At 30.4% G+C, this 21751-nt stretch overlaps 1 protein-coding gene across 1 annotated transcript; it reads left to right on the forward strand.

Annotated features, from left to right (window-relative positions):
* The first annotated feature begins 7650 nt into the window (after window positions 1–7650).
* LOC127277936 (uncharacterized) lies at window positions 7651–13531 on the forward strand. The gene is made up of 2 exons (XM_051299384.1): window positions 7651–7684; window positions 12099–13531. Exons 1-2 carry the CDS (start codon window positions 7651–7653, stop codon window positions 13529–13531), a joined length of 1467 nt encoding a protein of 488 aa, XP_051155341.1.
* The last annotated feature ends 8220 nt before the right edge of the window (window positions 13532–21751 follow it).

The following is a 21751-nucleotide window of genomic DNA, read 5'->3' on the forward strand; positions in this document are numbered from 1 at the left end:
CCGATATTTTGAGGACATCTTAGTAGAGGGAACTTTTGATATCCCAGGGAGATCTAATATATCCTGTGGACTTGTGTGGGATATCCATGATTTTTTCGATATATTCCAGGGATATCCCAGGGATATCTATTTGCTGTACGGATATTGGTAGATTTATGGGTGATTCCGCGTCACTTCACCGCTGGGTTTAAGGTTAAAATCAGAACTAAAATACTAATATAGTTATATGTATATGGGTCATTCCATGTCAAGAAGCCGCTGGGTTTGATGTTAAAATCACAGTTAAAATACTAATACAGGTGAGTTCTCGCATAGCATTCAATTCTCTGAAATTTTTGAGACAAATTCTGAATGATACGCGAGTTTGAATGCTATGCGAGTTGACTGCTAGCCGAGAAGGTCAAAATTTCTGAATCAGCGTTTGTGGTGGCGGCGAAATCTTTCTTAATATAGAGTGATAACTTTCAATTCTATTTACATCTATAAATATGGAACAATATTACAAACATGCATCGAGATCTTAGTTTTCTTTTTCAACGTGTTCCCTAACTTGTTACATACTTTTATAAAAGTTTCATAAAAATATATTTTTTAATATTATCCCGATACAATTTAAAAAATGATATTAAAAAAATTGTTCTGTCACAATATTATATATGTCAAAAATATATAATTTATAGTACTAACTGTAAAACGCAAAAAAATTATTATTTTTGTCTTCAGTCAGCGACTGTTTATTGAAATAATACATAAATTAATACAAAGTTCATAAAAAAACAAATTCCTAAAATAATTATTACACTAAAACTATATTTTTTTTACAAAGACAACAATAAGTATCAACGGATATGATAGTAGTGTGTAAAGAAAATTTTTGAATTGCCTTCCTAAATTAAATCATAAGTAGATTCATTGACATTACCAAAGAATGCATTGATCATATCATGATCAGCATTTTGAAAACCATATCAAGTACTAATAATAAATACATGAATTAATTTCAGTAAATTAAAATACAATCAATAAAGGTGGATAGAAATCATGCACCAGAAGTAAATTATCGATTAATAAATTAACATGAAATCTCTCAGAAATGGCGAAATTCCAAAAAACAAGATCGAGTATGGATCCATAAATATTAAGAAAATTAAGAAATTAATTGTGTCACTCACAGCCTTAACAATTTGAGAACGAAAAGTGAGAGAACCTGGTCTTGAAACACAACAAGGATTAATGACAAACGAACAGTTCAAAAATTCATGAGGTATATTGAAATCGACTAAGACATTAAATTTAGTAGAAGAATAAAAACAAGTCCCATTCTCAAGTATTTACATATATTCAGAAAAATACTTAAATTTCTTAAAAACGCGTTCAACAGAAGAATTCTTAGTGTCAATACGAGAAAAACATAAGATTCGATTGGGTGAGAGTTTCACTTTCCTCACCAAGCGTGTAAAAACTGGTAAGCACACTTCTGTCACATCGAAAGACGTCATTATCAGTAAAACCTAATTAAGAAGTTATATCAAGATATAACCACACTTCAGTAAGAGCGAAAACTGCATAAAAGAACGGAGGGATCGAAACACGTAAAAAAGATTTTTTTGAACGGATTCTTCTCATATTTTGAAAATAGATAGATAACGCAAGAAGAGATGTAAATAATGTATTATTTTTACGCAGCACATGCAGGAAAGAGAACCGGCGTTAAAATTAATGATGATTGGATGACCTTTTCGAAATGACAGCTTCATATTTTGAAGATATGTTTTGCCGAAGATCTTGTATCTGTTCATGTAGGACTTTCATATATTTTAGTTGAACCTTATTTTTGTCAATAGTTAGCCAAAGTTCCTTTACAACTTCTTAGGAAGACATATTTTTCATACCGAAAAACATACAATGAAATGATCACAATTGTTCTTCCGATTCAAAGGTAATTTTCATCGGGCGAGGTCTTTATTTAGTCTGAAGGAATTTCAATTCTGATCATCCTTGTATTATTGATTATATCAGCTGGTATCATATCTTTTAGCAATTGGGATACATACAAATTTAACTTCTCAGAACTTATAAGAGATTTTACAAAATAATTATCAAGCTCGGAGAGACCAAATAAAGTAAAGTTTTTTTTTAAATAGTGTATTTTTAATTTCAGAGGAACCGTATGATTACATACCGTTATTACCAGGACCATCTTTACATTTATCTGTCTAGTAATAGAATAAATTAGGTACGGAGCAAATATATTCTTTCTCCTTTACATTAAGAAATACAGCCATTTTTTCTAAATTTTCTACAGGAATAGCTTTTACGCATTTTTCCACTCTAAGAACGGTTTGAAAAAATGGACATCCATTTTTATAAGCATTCTCCGTTATAAGGTATTTAATAACTGCATATTCTTTTCCTGATTGTTCATCTACAATAAATTCCATAATTTTCACAAACGATCCACTGCTTGTTTCTGCATAACTGTTATTTGATCGTTTATTTTGTCTCTCAATTGAGGAGTAAAGACATTTGTCCTTTACTAATTTTTTGTAGGAAAGTGCCTGGGGTGAAAGTAGAAGCTTTTGTATCCATTGAGCTTTTGGTATCTTCGGAGTTCCAAAATATCTAGCAGAATTAATTTTACATGTTTTTTGTGCTTTTTTAGTCCCTAAGCTAGAGCAGTACATTTGCACACGTGGTGACGATTGAGGAAGTATATGATTTGACAGAAGTAAATCGCACTGATGCATTGACAGTTTTCGACATATTTGGTGTGTTACGCCATTGGCAGCTTTAATCATCCTTAATAATTTACCGTTTTCAGATTCAAAAGGAAAAGCATTGTGGGGCCATGATGGACCCCAATTGTCAAGACCTTCTGCCCAGTGACTTCCTGTGTGGACGTTAAAGGTCATGGCTGATTTTGTGTACCACCTTTCCGTATAAAGTGCAAATTGTTGCATTAGGTAATTAATTCGTTCTATATCTGCTCTAATTAAAACAGTTTTTAATGACAAGTAAAATGCTTCTACAAAAAGAGCCCAGTGTTTGAATAATTTTTTTTTTTAAATATAATTCCATAATGGGAAGACTATAATATAATATCCAATTTTCCCATTCCTTTGCTTTCCAGTATGCTCTGTCACTAAGAGGCCTTGTTAAACGCATTGTCTGATGTGGGACTGAAATAAAATTTAATAGCTCGTCTATATTTTTCACATCTTCAGATGACAATGTTTTACCATTAACCCAATATTCAGCAAACCTTTCTGCTATACCTAAACGCGCAAAGTTCATGTCGTCTGGCACAAATCCGTCAATCATTTTAAAATTGTTCAAAGTATTTAAAGGTGAAACGTGTTTCACTCCAAATGCTCGTTCTTTTTTCTTTTTCTTAAAATCTGAAGTATCTTCGAGTACACTGTGATCTTCAGATTCAGATTGATCTGCTTCAACAATATCTTCTGAATTGTAATTTTCTCTGGAGGGATCTTCATGTATAGCCGTTGAGGAGACCGAACTTGATACAAAATTTAAGCACCTCAAAAAGTGTTCTTCAGTTCGTTTTTTTGGTGTCTTTTCCATGACAGAAAATTTAACGCAACCACCGGTTTTTTCATTATTCTTTACGTATTCCCCTGAATGAAGACACCATGAGCATGAATAACGTCCATTATATTGCTTGATGCCTTGCATAGGTGCACGAGCTACGGCATCCACAGAGCAACAAACTGCATAAGGCTTAACTAACTTTATTTCACTTTCTATAATGCATTCTACGCCGGAATCAGATAAATCATTCATGCAGTCAACAAATCCATTTAAAAGAACATTCATATCCGGTTTCGATTTCCCAAACCATAATGCACATACAATAATTTCTTGCGTTCTTTCTGCCAGCGGTATTTCGTTTATGATCAATTGGATTGGATATATTGAGTATTTGCTACTTTCAAAAGTCGGGGCTCCATCACAATTAAAAGTGAATGTAACATAACTTTCTTTTTCATTCGAGGGTAGACTTTCCACAAAATTACGGTACGCTCTACCATCATAAATATCACGATATACGCCTTCTTCATGTAATCTATTTTTCATTACTTGATTGTAATATTTATCGTGTCTTTCTAATAAGGTTTTGATATTATGTTTAACATCAAATGTTGCAAAGAAGTTATTATTGTTCCTACCATTAACAGAAACTATTTTTTGACATATGTTACACTGTTTTTCCCTGTCTGATCGAGCAAAAGTACCAACATAAGAATCACAATATGGACAAATACAATGATATTTTACAAAGTCAGTGGAAAAGAATAGTTTGTCAATAAGATATGAAGTGTTCGGTAAAACGTTTGACGCAAACATACAATTAATGCCTTTAAATAACTCAGTAACTGATGAGTGAGTTAATTCTGCAAAAATTGCGAACTTCAAAAACATTGACAGAAGTTCACCTTCGCTTATAACAATCGGTGTTGTAATAACATTCAAAATTTCAGGTGATTGTAATTTCTTTAACAATTCTCCATGTGCCATATTTTCATCATTTGGGCCTATAGGCAAGTCATTAAATGCATGCATATCTTCATCATCATTAGCAATTTCACCATCTGTAGAATCTTCACTTCCTGACTGTGAATGAGCCTAAAATTTTTTATTATTACTTGTAAGAAAAATGTTTTTATAAATTGGAGAAAATGAAATCTGTTTAAGTGGTAACAATATATGTGTGAAATCTAACCACGTTCTATAACAAATAATAATTGTGCTTTCCGAATAATAGGCCGACTATGGCCAGAGTTGGACCGACCATTGGAAACTTCGAATTTTTTACTCCGGCTACTGCACCTTAACTGACCATTGGCCCGGCTTTGGCAAGAGTCGACCCGACCTTTGGAAATTCTGAATATTAAACTCCGGCTACCGCAGTTTAACCGACCATCGGCCCGACCATTGGAAACTCTAGATTTTAAACTCCGGTTACCGCAGTTTAACCGACCATCGGCCCGGCTTTGGCCAGAATCGTCCCGACCTTGGGAAATTCTAAATTTTAAACTCCCGTTGCCGCTGTTTAACCGACCATTGGAAACTCTAAATTTTGAACTCCGGCTGCCGTAGTTTAATCGGCCCGGCTTTGGCCAGAGTCGACTCGACCTTTGGAAATGTGAGAGCATTTTGCTACCTGGGTTCGCGTTAGGCTATTTTTTTTAATCACCTGCTCTGAATACAAATATGCGAACTGCCAGTTCGGATTTTTACTCAAATTAGTTTTGAGACAATGATCACCTTTAGAATAAACATTTTTATGCACAGAGTTATTTTACATAAAAAACTTTTTGGACGTCTTTTAGACCAGTTATAGAACGTCTTAAGGACTGGTTAAATCGAAGCAATTTTTACATAGATCTTCAATGTAAAAATCGCATCGACTTTGACCTGCCCTGAAAAAAGTTCTTCGGTTAAGTTTATGAGGTAAATGCCTATTAGGTTTCCTTAAGACATCCTTTTAAAATTTTAAAAACGCAATTTTTAGGTTTATATATATATATATATATTGATTTAGTTTAAAAGCATTTTCTGACATCAAAGAAGCAGACTACCGTAAAAATTGTGGGTTTATAATTTTTAATGAAACACGACGCAGTACCTAAATATTTGGATCTTCAATCAACAATGTTGGCGGACTATTAATTTAGATTTAAAAAATAAGTAATTCATGAATCATGATTTACCTCATTTTCATCAAAATTATCTGCGTCGACATCCATCACTTCACAATAATTATTAGTTATAACCTGTGGTATAATATATTATAATTATTATAAATTATATTTCATTTTAGATAATCTTTTTATAAATACGAATATACCCAGGTAGAAATTTGCCTACAAAGTAATAGACTAACCATAAGAAACACTTTAAAAAATCTGTTAAGAAAGTTGTTCTATTTCTTCTTAAGAGTTCATGCCATTTTGTTACCTTTAAAAAAATGATTTTTGTTTTTTCACGGATTTCGAAAGTATAACACGTCAAAAATGTTATATAAAAATTTTAGAAAGTTCCGAGCAGTTTAAATATATATTTTTTTATACACAGTAAAACTCTTTCTTTGCTAATCACTTACTGCTTTCCAAAATAACCGATTTTTAAATAAAAATAGATTAATTTCCTGGCTTTAAAGTGATATGAACCTTCAAATGTGCGAAAACAAATTTTTCACAAGTAGAATAAAAAATGCATTAAAAAATTAAACATTGCTTGCATTTTTGGTGATTTAATCCTAGAACTTGAAGACGAAATCTACATAAAACTAATATTATTTTAAGTTATATAGAAATGTAAGAATCAGTAATTTCAGACTTCGAATCGAACAGTTATAATTATTGTTAATTAATTTTATTTTAGTGATTATCATGATTCAAAAAATTATTTCTAGAAAATATAATTAGAGTAGAAGGGGGTCTTGTAGTGTACTATTTTTTTAAAGACTTCTTTAATCGTAATCCCTTGTAGAATAAATTGGAATTTTTATAACAATTTAGCTCACCGATGTCATATAACGCTGTCCATGGTGCGAGCCACCTCGGTTTGACTAATCTATATATTGGCTGTTAAAGAATTTATGTTACCTGTTTTGACTACAGAAGCGCAGTAGTTGCCATTTGAATTAGAACAATTTAATAAGAATTTAGATACCATACCCGCCGTTCCACCACGCCCTATTTTATTTATTTCTAGTCAGTACTACCAACTTAAAATCGAAGTAAAAAAAACTTCCTCGAAATTGTATGTTTTACAAATGTCAACAGATCGTGTGTAATTAAACTCCACAAAATGGTATGTTTTAAAATAATTTTCTTTAATGGTAGGGGAGGATGGGGCAAGAATAGTTTGGTAAGACGTTTTCGAATCTAGCGACCAAACCTGAATTTGTATCTGCAAACGAGTAGTATTTTTGAAAAGCCTGGTTATTTGGCTAAAATTTTGCTATACATTATTTTGCTGTAGACTGCAATCCCTACGAGATACGAATTAAAAAGTAAAAAAAAATCTCTCTTGCGCTAATCATTTTCTTTTTTTTATTTTAGGGTTCCGTACACGAAGGGGGAACCCTATTAATGAGACTAGTGAAGCAAGGCATGAACCCCCTCTAGCGGCCTCATGAATTTATCTAGAGTGCTGAAATTTTGTACACATATGTATTTTGGCGTGTAGATTACGTGAAAAATATAGCGAATTTCATAGGATTGATTATCATAGCGGTGTCAAGGAAAAACCATTAATTTTTTTGAAAAATCCCTAAAAATGACTATGTACCCCCCTCCCGCTGGTGGCCACATCTTTTCACATCGAGAGCTCAAATTGCGTACACTTATGTATTTTTACGTGAAAATAACAGGAAAAATATAGCGAACATGATTCGGATCAATTTACATAGCGTTGTCAAGAAAAAATCAATTTTAGAGATATTTTTAAATTATTGCACGCTAATTATTGCGACCAGTCAGGTGCACGGAGAGAAATTTCTAGGAATATTTACCGTGCTGCCATCTGAAAGTGAGTGCAAAGTACATTCTGGCAATTTTTACTGTGCTGCCCCTACAATTTTGCATAACAGATTGTAGAGGCAGCACAGTAAAAACTGCCAGAATGTACTTTGCACTCACTTTCAGGTGGCATCACGGTAAATATTCCTAGAAATTTCTCTCCGTGTGGCTTTACCTCAATAGGTTATGCTCATTTCCACAACGTAAAAACTGTTATCTAATCTAAAAGCATAATAAAAAACTTAAAGGAGATTTTAAATTTATTTCTGCTTTTTGTAAAATAGAGTTGTAATGATTAATTTCTTGTATATATGTAATTAAAACATTTTCAATGTTTCTGTTTTAGATAAATAAGATTTATGTATAATATAAAATTTAAATATTAGCTAAATATTCATCAATAGAACAATTCAAAAAAAAATTTACGCAATCAACTTCAGCTACACCTGTACATTTCTAATCTTGAAATATGTTTCGCCTTTCTATTGAGATTTTATATTCATAATGCTTTTTAATTAAAAGTTTGATTTTTTCGAGAGTTGTAGATATATCTATTCGACCTTTTTATGTCCTGTATTTTTTTTAGAAAAGAACCTATACTGTACTAACGGAAAATAATTCCTTTCATTTGCTTAATTAGTAGAGTCAGTGTACTACATTACCCCCTTCTATTCTACCTAACAAATTACAATTTCTACATGGGTAGCTATTATCAAAAATTAATTTTTAACAATATAAAATAATAACTAAAATATTGTACAGAAAACATTATAATTTACCTCGATTTCTTGGTACGACTCTTCATTGAAATCCATGAATTGAATATTATTAGATGCATCCTATAGCATTAGAAGAATGTTACCATGTAATAGTGCGTTATACTATTAATCATAAAGATATAACAGAAATGTAGCGATAAACATAAAGATTATTAAAGTTGAGAATTCAGAATTTTGAATTTTACATGAGTAAAATAAATGGTGAACACATTTCAATCAAATTAAATTTCAATTAAATTTAATTTTTCCAAAAAAAATTAGCGGAGTTATAATGGCAGCTTTTTTTCGCGCATTAAATCTACGTAACAAGAATATATGCATAAGTTCTAACCTAATATTTAATATGTACTATGTACCTAATTAATACTGTGCATAACGTCTTTTTTCAAATTTAACATAACTAAAAAACATAATATAACATAACTATACATCAATATGCACATAAGATACCTGCACGCGTTGTTATCTTGTTATAGTATAATAAAGTATTACCATTATGTTTTATCAAATAAGTTTTTTTATTTAAAAAAAATTAAAATATCATTTTTCAAAGAATAATTTCTTTTATATTCGTTTAAGTTAGATTTTAAACGCGTAAAACGCAAGATATCGATTTGTTTGATATTCCAGATACCGGATTGGCGGTCGGACTTGTATATCACAAATAAAAGAATTACTTCTAAGTAGTATTAGTTTTAATCTTGCAAGTGATACTTTGCAAAAAAGAAATTCTATCTCATAAAAATTCTATAATATTTAAGTAAAAAATTGATGATTGGACCTTATATATGGTCCATTCTAGTGCAGTAATAGATCACTGCTGTATAAAGAAAAATATGTACTCTCCGCGAGACTTTAATTTTAATTAATAATTTTGAGGAATTGGGTTCAGCTCACGACAGTCAACACAATGTTATTTGAACGAAAAAGATTCGACCAACGGCGTAATTGATTGGACCGTTGCGAGTAATACAATTGAGACAAGCTATGTAGGTTAGGAAAAAAGGAATGATCAAACTTATTAATTCGCAGATCGCTAATGAAAAAAAGTTTCATTCCTTATAAATTCATATGAATCAAAGGCGCACAAATTAATAAAACAAACAAGTAAAAAAACTAATCATTTAATAAATAAGAACACGTTTTACACTGAAATAAAAAGATGCGACGCATAAATTAAATTCGAGTAAAGAGTAAGGAGACTTGAATATCTTGTATAGAATTTTACGTTCTCTCTCATTTTGGAAATTGAGCGCGATTATAATAATAACTTTACAGATCCTTCTTGTGGTGTCCGATGACACTCGAATATATAATTCGACTAACGTCAAATGGTCCCTGGAGCTATTAGGCTAGCGCCTGGCGCTATTCATTATGAAATAGGAAAAATCACCAGCATTTTTATCCCAAAAGGAGGAAAACGATTTTGATTGTTACAATACTTATGCACTAAATTATTATCATTATTATCTAAATTGACTTCAAGTAGTTTATACAAAGATACAGAAATAGAAAATAAATTAAATAAAAAAAAGAGTTACATTGTGTATTTTTCTGTAATGTATGTTGAAGCCCAAATAACTAATGTAACTCTTTTTAACGCGAAGATACATAATTATTTTACTTTATATGAATTAAAATATCAATAATATTTTATATATTCAATTATTGCTACATTTCTCTAATTTCTGAGCCTATTTTTTATGTTGAATTGAATCGGAAACATGAAACTTTAAAAAAATTCAAAATTTCGAATAAGTTCGAATAATAACGTTTTAATGATTCTAAAATTCAGAGATTTGATTAGGTAAACACTCAAAATTCTGAACTCTGGATTCAATAAACGTTAAAATTTTTGGACATTTGATGAAATTGATATTCTAACATTAAAAAATTCGATAAGAAGGATATTCAAACTTTTAAACAATCAATTAAATCACTTTCGGATCTTGTAGAATTCAAATTCTAAAAATGTTCATTGTAAATTTCATTTTTATCATTTTTAACTAAACTGGAAATTCAATATGACGACTATCATTTTTGTATGCTATATTAGATCCGCTATTTTCAATTTTAAAAATCTCTCGTAATTTATTAACTAACGATGTATTTATATTTGGATCTTGCATGGGATCCTCTTATATGGTTCCCACAAATGTTCCTTGGAATGAATAGAAAGTGAAATATTTTCCTGTACAGGATTATGCAAGTGTTCCTGTGTAGGAACCTTTGCATGAAATTAATTTTTATAAATTTGTACAGGAAGCTGCAAAGGAACCTTAGTAACTAATGTTTCTGCACATGTTCCTGTACAGGATCCCTGCTCTAATATCCTGCAACAGATCCTAGTGGGATCCTGTGTAGGATTTTTGACAGGATTCCTCACGGAACATTTAAGGATTCTGTACAGGAATTATTAGCTGGGTATTATATCAGGAGTTACAAAAAAAACTCCTGACCTGATGAAACAAATATGTCATCAGATTTGTACCTTTCATCGATTTTTTTATCGTTTTGTTAAGAATATGTTGGCCAATTTTCAATGTTTAAAATGACAAATTCAATGCGACATTAAAATTTTTATATTAAAAATTATAATATGTTCATACTTATTCATTGGTTGATTTTTAGGGTCAATATTTTGAAGCAAATGTTCCATATCTAACAATTGAGATAGTCAAATTGTGTTAATAATTACTCTAAAATTGTAAGGTTATATTTATTCTTTTTCATAATATAAACATTGAAGTAACGGTTTTGAAGGTGTATTCTTATTGATGCAGACCAATAAGGTTTGCCGGAGACTACGCATAGTATCAAATACAATTGATATATATATATATATATATATATAATACTTCATTTAAACAATTTTAAATAATTGAATTTGTTCGATTTTTGACATTTTTACGTGTAAGCTGACTTACTGTTCAATGTCTGAAAAACGAAATATTACAGGTTGTCCAACTTATAATAAACTCCCACATTTATTCGAAATTTTGGAAATTGTATAGTTTCATGCTCCCAAGTAAAATTTGAAAACAAATACTTTTTGAAAGCTCTTACTGTTTTTTAATATCTTTTTCTGTAATTTAGGATACTGGAATCAGGTACATCTTCTTCATCATGGTCTAACCACAATTTATAACCTCTTTTACGTTTGTGTGCCATTTTTCTAAAATACGAAAAATTTTCTAAAATACGACGTCACAAAACACACAAATTTTAAACGACAATATTTCGATAGGAGTTACGAAGACTAAAATAGTTGAATTTCGTTCCGAAAAATAACATAGTTCACATCATTCAATATAGTTGAATAAGAATACTTTTAGTCTCGAGTAGTGCATTAAAATATTTTTTAATTTATCCGGGTTTTTGCCTGAAATGCGAAGAGTATTAGCTTTTTTAGAGAAACAAATTCACTGTGTTAGTCTTTGTAACATCTTGTACGATCTATGGTTTTAGTATTTTATATTATTTTATGACTTTAAACAGATAGGACGGGGAATGTAGTTTGTTATGACCTGCATACTATTTAAATCAGCCAAATATTCTAGAATTGCAGCTACGAGTATGTAGTCGACTCAAACAACAAGACATGCTGACGAAGTAGCGTATGTAGTCTAATTATCAGCGTATCCACGCTGTACAAATTAACTGCATACTAATAGTTGCCCAATTTTCACTAATTTTAATTCACCGAGTAATACCGACAGACCCTAATAGAATAAAATAGATCTGAAAATTCCTCCTAAAATTCAACTTGCAGACCCAGAATTTCACAAACCATCGACAATCGACATTCTGATAGGTGCAGAAATTTTCTTAAAATTATTACGCGTAGGACAAATATCGTTAGCAAGTGATGAAGTCACTCTCCAAAACACATTTTTTGGGTGGATTGTAGGTGGAAAGACTTCTGATATATCGTTTCCCAATGTTGCCAAGTGCAACTTATCTTTGAATAAAATTCACAAAAAAATCAGTGATTTTTGGGAAATCGAAAACGGCCCTACCGAAAAAATTCTATCGACCGAGGAAAATGCGTGTGAAGCTCACTATCAAAAAACGACTACTCGCGATTTGGAATCTGGGAAATATATCGTCAGATACCCTTTTAAAAATGATTTAATCGGTCTCGGTGAATCTCACAGCTCAGCTCTTAGGCGTTTTAATTCTCTCGAACAATCGTTTTATAAAAATCCAGAGCTCAAAAGCATGTATATAACTTTTATCAGAGAATATATAGGCCTGGGTCACATGTCCGAAGACGAATCTCAATCTACCCTCGACGGTTATTTTATACCTCATCTAGCCGTGTTAAAACAATCGAGTTTAACGACAAAACTCAGAACTGTCTTCGACGCCTCAGCGAAAACGTCAAACGGAAAATCGCTCAATGACATTCTCATGGTCGGTCCAAATATACAAGAAGACATTTTTTCCTTGCTTGTTCGTTTCCGCTCCCACAAATTTGCGTTAACGGCCGACATTGAGAAAATGTATCGGCAAGTTTTGTTGCATGAAAACGATCAAAAATTCCAGAGAATTTTGTGGCGAGAAAATTCTAACGAGCCTATAAAAATCTTCAAATTAAAAACCGTGACGTACGGTACCTCTCCCGCTTCATTTTTAGCCACTAGAACTCTCGTACAATTAGCGAAAGACGAGGCTATCTCGCACCCGTTTGCATTCACTGCACTAACCGAAAATTTTTATATGGACGATTGTTTAACGGGCGGTCAAACTTTCGAGGAAACAAAACAAATGGTCGATGAATTAATTCATGTCACTCGCAAGGGCGGTATGAACATAAGACAATGGGCTTCCAACGAACCAGAGCTTATCAACTTCTTATCGACAGAATCCGATGATTCATATATTTGTTTAAATTTAGATGACAAAATGAAAACTCTCGGTGTTTATTGGAATCCCCGTCCAGATACCTTTGTTTATGCGGTCAAAAATTCTAACGTAAATGCACCCGTAACTAAGCGGACAATTTTATCGGAAACAGCGCAACTATTCGACCCCCTCGGATTACTCGGCCCTGTCATTTTACAGCCGAAAATTATAATGCAATCTCTGTGGCAATTAAACATAAATTGGGACGAAGAAGTTCCTCGCGAAATAGCTACGTCATGGCTAGAACTTAGAGAGCAAATGTCACTTTATCTAAAATCACAATCAAACGAAAAATAATTGCGGATGATTTTGCATCTCTTCAAATACACGGCTTTTGTGATGCTAGCGAAAAAGCATACGGAGCCTGTATTTATCTTCGCTCGACTGATAAAGATCAAGTGCATACAACTCAAATAATTTGCTCGAAATCTAGAGTTGCGCCTTTAAAAACCGTATCGTTACCGCGCTTGGAACTTTGCGCGGCTGTTTTATTGTCGAAAATTTATACCACAGTTTTCCGTGCCTTGCGTAGAATCAAATTTGAAAAAACTATACTCTGGTCTGATTCGACCATCGCATTACATTGGATAAAAAGTCCTTCAAATACTTTACAAACATTTGTAGGAAATCGTGTTCAAGAAATTCAAAATTTGACTCAATCTCTAGAATGGCGCCACGTACGTACCGAGCAAAATCCAGCGGATCTTATCTCGCGCGGCCTCTCACCAAAAGAATTAATCTCAAACTCCTTTTGGTTTCACGGTCCCATTTGGTTAAAAGACAATGAATAAAATTGGCCTGCATCTTTTTTGGAACCTATTGAAATTCCAGAACAAAAAAAGAAAGAAACTTGCTTAGCAACTAACGTAAAACAAGTTAACGAATTTGCTAATCTTTTGTTTTCAAATTTTGAATCCTTTGACAAATTGATTCGCTCCGTTGCCTATTGGCGGCGATTCGTTGATTTTAAAATTCGAAAACAAATTGTGAAGGGTCCAATTTCTTCCACTGAACTAAAAGAATCCACTACTTATGTAATAAAGTTATTACAACGCGGAGAATTTTCAAACGAAATCAAATCACTCGACTCGAAAAAACAAGTCGAAGGGCGTCTCACTCCGCTAGCCCCTTTTTTAGACTCTGACGGGATTCTCAGAGTTGGAGGCAGATTAAAACAGTCTGACCTTCATTTTTCTCAAAAACACCCTATTTTGTTACCACAAAATCATAAATTGACAATGGTCATTGTTCGCGATCAGCATTTAAAGTCATTACATGCCGGTGCTCAAGCAACACTCAACTCAATTCGGAATTCGTTCTGGATTGTTAATGGAAAAACGATTGTAAAAAACGTAATACGAAAATGCGTAACTTGCTGCCGCGGTGGTGCCGTAATTTTCCCCAAATCTCAAATGTCATAATATTCATTTGACATAAAACCAGTTGACATAACCAATATTTGTCATAATTTTTTTGGTCATAATTTTACTTTAGCATAAATTTTAATTGACATACTAATTATTCAGCATAATTCGCATTTGACAGAATGTTTATTTAGTATAAGTTATATTCGGTATAACTTTCAATTGTCAAAATTTTTATTTGGCATAATATACATTTGTCATAATCTTTATTTGACATAATTTTCATTGATCATAATTTTAATTTGGCATAATTATCATTCATCATAAAATGTATTTGATATAATGTTCATTCGTCATAACTACTTTTTGACATAATATTTATTGGTAATAATTCTTAACTGGTATAACGCTAATTTAACATAATGACTATTGGACATAATGCTCATTTTTCATAATTCTTAATAATCATAACTGTCATTTGTAATAATCACTGTTTGATATAATGTTTATTATTAATAATCAGCAATTGACATAACGCTTATTTAGTATAATGTGTATTTGACATAATGTTCATTTGTCATAATTTGCATTTCACAAAATGCTCATTTGTCATAATTCTTATTAGTCATAACTTTCATTTGTCATAATTTTTATTTGGCATAATTATCATTTAGTATAAAATATATTTGATATAATGTTTATTCGTCACATCGATTGTTTAATATAATTTTCATTTATAATAATTCTTAATTGGCAGAAATTCAATTTAACATAATTGTTATTTGATATAATGTTAATTTGTCATAATTTACAATTCTCATAATGCTCATTTGTCATAATTCTTATTAGTCATAACTGTTATTTGTCATAATTACTGATTGACATAATGTTAACTTTTTATAATAAGCACTTGACATAATGTTCATTGTTCATAATTTTTATTTGTCATAAATATCATGCAGTATAAAATGTACTTGATATAATGTTCATTTGTCATAACTATTTTATGACATAATGTTTATTTGTAATAATTTTTAATTGGTATAACACTAAATTAGTATAATGTGTATTTGACATACTGTTCATTTGTCATAATTTTCATTTGACATAATTCCCATTTGTCATAACTTTATGTGTCAACGATTTTTTGCTGTATCTTCCCATCCTTGGTTTTTTAATTAGTAGTTTGTATATGTTGGTAAAGTAGATTAGGTGGCGCTGTCTAATATTTCTGAAATTAATTCTATCTTGCTTTTAAATATGAAAAATTACTTTTTTTTCCAAGTTACAATTTTAATATTGTACAATTCAATTACATTTTTTTAAAAATAATATGACAATTCATATTAATAATGATGACATTAAAAAATTGTACAATATTAAAATTGTAATTTTCACATTTAAAAGCAAGATAGAATTAATTTCAGAAATATTAGACAGCGCCACCTAATCTACTTTACCAACATATACAAACTACTAATTAAAAAACCAAGGATGGGAAGATACAGCAAAAAATCGTTGACACATAAAGTTATGACAAATGGGAATTATGTCAAATGAAAATTATGACAAATGAACAGTATGTCAAATACACATTATACTAATTTAGTGTTATACCAATTAAAAATTATTACAAATAAACATTATGTCATAAAATAGTTATGACAAATGAACATTATATCAAGTACATTTTATACTGCATGATATTTATGACAAATAAAAATTATGAACAATGAACATTATGTCAAATTAAAATTATGTCTAATGAACATTATGTCAAACTTAAATTATGCGAAATAAACATTATGTCAAGTGCTTATTATAAAAAGTTAACATTATGTCAATCAGTAATTATGACAAATAACAGTTATGACTAATAAGAATTATGACAAATGAGCATTATGAGAATTGTAAATTATGACAAATTAACATTATATCAAATAACAATTATGTTAAATTGAATTTATGCCAATTAAGAATTATTATAAATGAAAATTATATTAAACAATCGATGTGACGAATAAACATTATATCAAATATATTTTATACTAAATGATAATTATGCCAAATAAAAATTATGACAAATGAAAGTTATGACTAATAAGAATTATGACAAATGAGCATTTTGTGAAATGCAAATTATGACAAATGAACATTATGTCAAATACACATTATACTAAATAAGCGTTATGTCAATTGCTGATTATTAATAATAAACATTATATCAAACAGTGATTATTACAAATGACAGTTATGATTATTAAGAATTATGAAAAATGAGCATTATGTCCAATAGTCATTATGTTAAATTAGCGTTATACCAGTTAAGAATTATTACCAATAAATATTATGTCAAAAAGTAGTTATGACGAATGAACATTATATCAAATACATTTTATGATGAATGATAATTATGCCAAATTAAAATTATGATCAATGAAAATTATGTCAAATAAAGATTATGACAAATGTATATTATGCCAAATAAAAATTTTGACAATTGAAAGTTATACCGAATATAACTTATACTAAATAAACATTCTGTCAAATGCGAATTATGCTGAATAATTAGTATGTCAATTAAAATTTATGCTAAAGTAAAATTATGACCAAAAAAATTATGACAAATATTGGTTATGTCAACTGGTTTTATGTCAAATGAATATTATGACATTTGAGATTTGGGGAAAATTACGGCACCACCTGCCGCGCCAAGCCTCAGACTCCCACTTACCTAATGGGAGATTTACCGAAAAATAGAGTTGTTTTTGAAAAAGCCTTTCTTCAAACAGGTGTCGATTATTGCGGTCCCTTTTACATATCCGGAGAGAAAACTTCGGAACCGAAACAAAGTTAAAATCTATGTCGCTGTATTTGTGTGTTTCGCTACGAAAGCAGTGCACATTGAGGTGGTCAGTGATTTGACAACTGAAGCATTCTTAGCCTGTTTGAGTAGATTTTTTTCCAGACGCGGAAAGTGTACAGATCTTTATTCCGACAACGGCAAGAATTTTGTTGGTGCTAAGAACGAAATTAACGATATAACAGGCGTGCCAGAACACAGTTTGATGCACCTTCCGTCAAATCGATTATCTTCTTGGCAGAAAGTGCAGCAAATTAAACAGCATTTCTGGTCTCGGTGGAACAGAGAGTATTTGCATGAGTTGACTGTACGAAAAAGGTGGCACAAAGGTTCCACTTCAGAAATGAAAATCGGTAAACTTGTAACGATTCGTGACGACAACCTCCCTCCTATGAGATGGACAATCGGTCGAATTATCGCCACTCATCCAGGAGAAGATAATGTTATCCGTGTAGTAACAGTAAAAACCGCATATGGCGAGTATAAACGTAGCATAAAAAATTTATCACCTTTGCCTATCGAATCTGACTAACTAATTTCAATTTAAATCGAACAAAAATTATTTTTGTTTGTAAGTGATTCAAATTCAATGCATGTAAATTGTCGACTATATAACTATCGTTTATTAAGTGACGAAACTAAATGTCATATTAATTGCTACCGCAATGTGTTTAATTTTCTTAGAACATAATTGTTCAAGGGGGCCGGCATATGTTGAGTCCCAAGCTCAGTTTTTTTTATGAGTTTAACATTTTATTCCGAAAACGTGACTATCTCAACTTTCTCAGGATTATTCCTTTATTTCTTTATTTTTTTATTAGGTTTCAAACTAGCCTTAAAAATCTCGAGATCTTCTCAATAACTTGTCAATGCATTCTTTGTTATCGATACGAATCTTCGAAACTTTTGTGAACTACGATTTTATTGCTTGTAAACGAATTACTATCAAGCGTAATGGCAGTCGGTCGACCTTGGTCCTAATCCCTTAGATGCTCGTCCACTCCTTAATGACAGTACCCCTTACCTGGTTTTCTCGCCATATTTCCGCAAACAGAATATGACCACACCTACATTTTTGGGAACTATCCCTTCCAAAATGACACCCCTTCTACCTTCTAACACCTTTTCCCTCCTACCAAAATTTTGACCTACCCGCAGATACCAACCGATCTTGCTAAAGACAAGTTGTCTCGAATGATCTTGGAAAGTGTAACCTCACAGTTTTATATTTAAATATATGCTAATTGTATTAAAATTAAAATGTGCATTTTTCCTTGATAACGAACATAACCTCAACTTTCGATTCAATCTTTTAATCGATGTCCTGAACGATTCCTCGAAATCTTAACTAATTTCGGGCCAGCAGTCGAGTCAGTAACGTAACGCAACAGTATATTAATTTATAATTTCTAAATTTGTTTTTTCAGTAATTTGGAAAACATTTTTGTTCTTAATTTTATTTCAAAATGTCAGGTTATTTTGCTTGGTTTGTGTTTATTATTTATTATTTTTAAACTTATTTTCAAGTTCTTCAATTTTATCAAAAAATAACCTATTAATATTAATTGAAAAATTAAATTTAAATATCGAAAAACCTATATAGCTTTTTTAAAGATCAGGTAAAAAATGATTAAATATTATTTTATAAAAATATTTTTCAAATTTACACAGTAAAAAATATAACATGAACTTTAATCGAAAAATTAAAATGGATATTGTTATTATTAAATATTATTAAAGAAATATTTTTATTTACTCTGACTAGAAAGTTATTATTATTATTTTGAGTTTTTTATTTCAAACGTACGTTTCTTATTTGCAGAATGGGTTAGAAACCGTTGAATTATTACTTTTTTAAATCTTTTTTTTAGACTTTCGTTGTCAATAATTTATTTCTTTGTTTTCATACACTTTAAAGTACAAAATATAATGAAGAAAAGTGTTGTATATTTAAAATTCTGATCATTTTTTTCCACTTTCAAATCCAACATCTATAAAAATTTCGAATCTTTCAAACTGACATTTGTTTACTGTCAAATAATACAAAAAATAATAAATGAATCTTACGTAATTAAAAAAAGACGCATCAAATCTCATGATAATTTAAACATGGTTACGTGGAAAATAATAAAATAAAAAAAATTACAAAATTTATTATTTTTCAAAAATAATAGTTCAATATTTTCTAACCCTTTTCTTCAAAAGAAAAGAAAATTTAATTTATTTAATTGAATGTTACGAGATTGTATTGATTTTTCAAAAAATTTAGGTTGGCATTCATAGTCGTGTCGTATTTATCAAGTTCACCTTAAGCATTGGTTATCTCTGTCTTTTTAGGGGAAGGTGGGGGAATTGGATCCGCTTAAGGAAAATGATTAAAGAAACCAACTTATTCTTAAAATAAAATATTATTTTGGTCATTTTTCACTCCTTTTGTTATTTATCTTTAATTATAATTAATTAGAAATTAAGAAAAAAGTAAATTAATTAAAATTAGTTTTAAAAAACTTTTATATCTTAATTTTTCATAAAGTTTTAAAATCATCCTCAACATTTTTTTGTAATGCTTCTCCCATTATGTAACAATCTGAAAATGTTAAATTGATAAGCCTCCAAAGTTTCTTAAATTTTTTAAAAATAAAATAAATACATGAAACCAAATTGATATTGTATGATCTGCCATTTTTTAAAATGCACTATACTATTTATAAAAGCTATATTAAATTAATATGAAAGAATTGATAACTATATTCTCTTAGTTCTCTTTATTTAATTTTTTTATTTTCTCTTTAAGAGATAAAATGTACTTATCTTTATCCTTTCTCTAAAAAAAAGTTTGTTTAGTTTAAGGTTAAGCAACAGTCAGAAATTGAAATTGGATATTTAGGAGTTTGTCAAGGTGAAGAGTAATAATAAGGGGAGATTACGGTGAATTTGAGGTTTTTGTTCAAAGATTTTTTTTATTGTAAAAAAATATTTATTAGTTACAATTTTCTTATGATAAAATATACATTTTAAAGAGACGAAAACAATTTTTGTTTCCTTTTTTGTTTAAACATTCTAATAAAAAATGGCTCCCGAAAGTGGTACATTTTAAAAGTTTGTCACACTTCTTCTCTGGAACAGTTAATCTAAAATGAAATAACCACAATTTTCCTTAATATGTACTATTTTGACTATCGTGTAAACTAGAATGCGAAATATTCATTGAAAAAAAACCGATTAGCAGACTTTTTTCATTTTTCGACAACAATTTTGCAACGTAAATTGTTTATAACTTTTAAGAATATTAATGGATTTTAAAAATCCTAGTTTACACGAAAACTACACATGCAAGGAACATACTGTCTAAATTTGAAGTTAATTGGTTAAATAATTTCAAAATGAGAGTGTGACAAAGTTGAAAATATGCAGTTTTGAGAAAAACGCGTATAAAGTTTTTTAGTCGAAATTAAGCAAAACAGTGATTCTTTCTCAATCGGCGATACCGACTACATACATATAGATCCTTCTTTGGCTTCTAAAATATCATTTTCAAGTAATCTATTGCTATTTAAGTGACAGAGATTGACTCTGAGCCGTTTACTGCTACCCGACAGGAATAAACGCGTGCGTTCGCGCGCTCGGTTTGTTGTTGCATGTTACTACTTAATTTATATCAGTTCTAGACCATAGAAATACTTTAGACTATTTTTTCCGTGTTCTTATATAGTCATACTAACCAAAAATGAAAAAAAAATAATTTCGAGTTTTTGAAAAAAAGTCACCGTAATCTCCCCTTAAAAGAATATTTTTCAATTCTTTCAATTGTATGTTTCAAATTATATTCATTTAAAAGTAAATTATTGAAATAAATATTGGCGATTCAAACAGCTACACTAGCGCCACAGTTGAACTAACATAAGCGTGACTCGCTCTAAAGCAGTCTCTGTTTCGACAGTTTATTTCAAATTATTTAATTATTCTGATATTTTTATTGCGTTTGTAAAATAATTTTTAAGCGTTAAATAAAAAAAAATAATTTAAAACACATGGAGTGCTACAGAGCGAGTCACGCTTAAGTTAGTTCAACTGTGGCGCTAGTGTAGCTGTTTGAATCGCCAATTGTTTTACTACTGACGATCGCAATAATTGATACTTGTGATTTGAGAAATATTTCTTGGTAAGAACGGTAAATTTCCAAATATTCTCAAAAAGGCTGATCATAAAGATTGGCTATGTCGTTCATCATAATAATTATATTCACAAATTAGCTCGTTCTCGTCGTTATATTTTTTTCCGTGTATGATT

The sequence above is a fragment of the Leptopilina boulardi genome, unplaced genomic scaffold (assembly GCF_019393585.1).
Source record: "Leptopilina boulardi isolate dan_hultmark-lab unplaced genomic scaffold, ZJU_Lbou_2.1 LbouV2_191, whole genome shotgun sequence".
Taxonomy (NCBI): Eukaryota; Metazoa; Arthropoda; class Insecta; order Hymenoptera; family Figitidae; genus Leptopilina; species Leptopilina boulardi.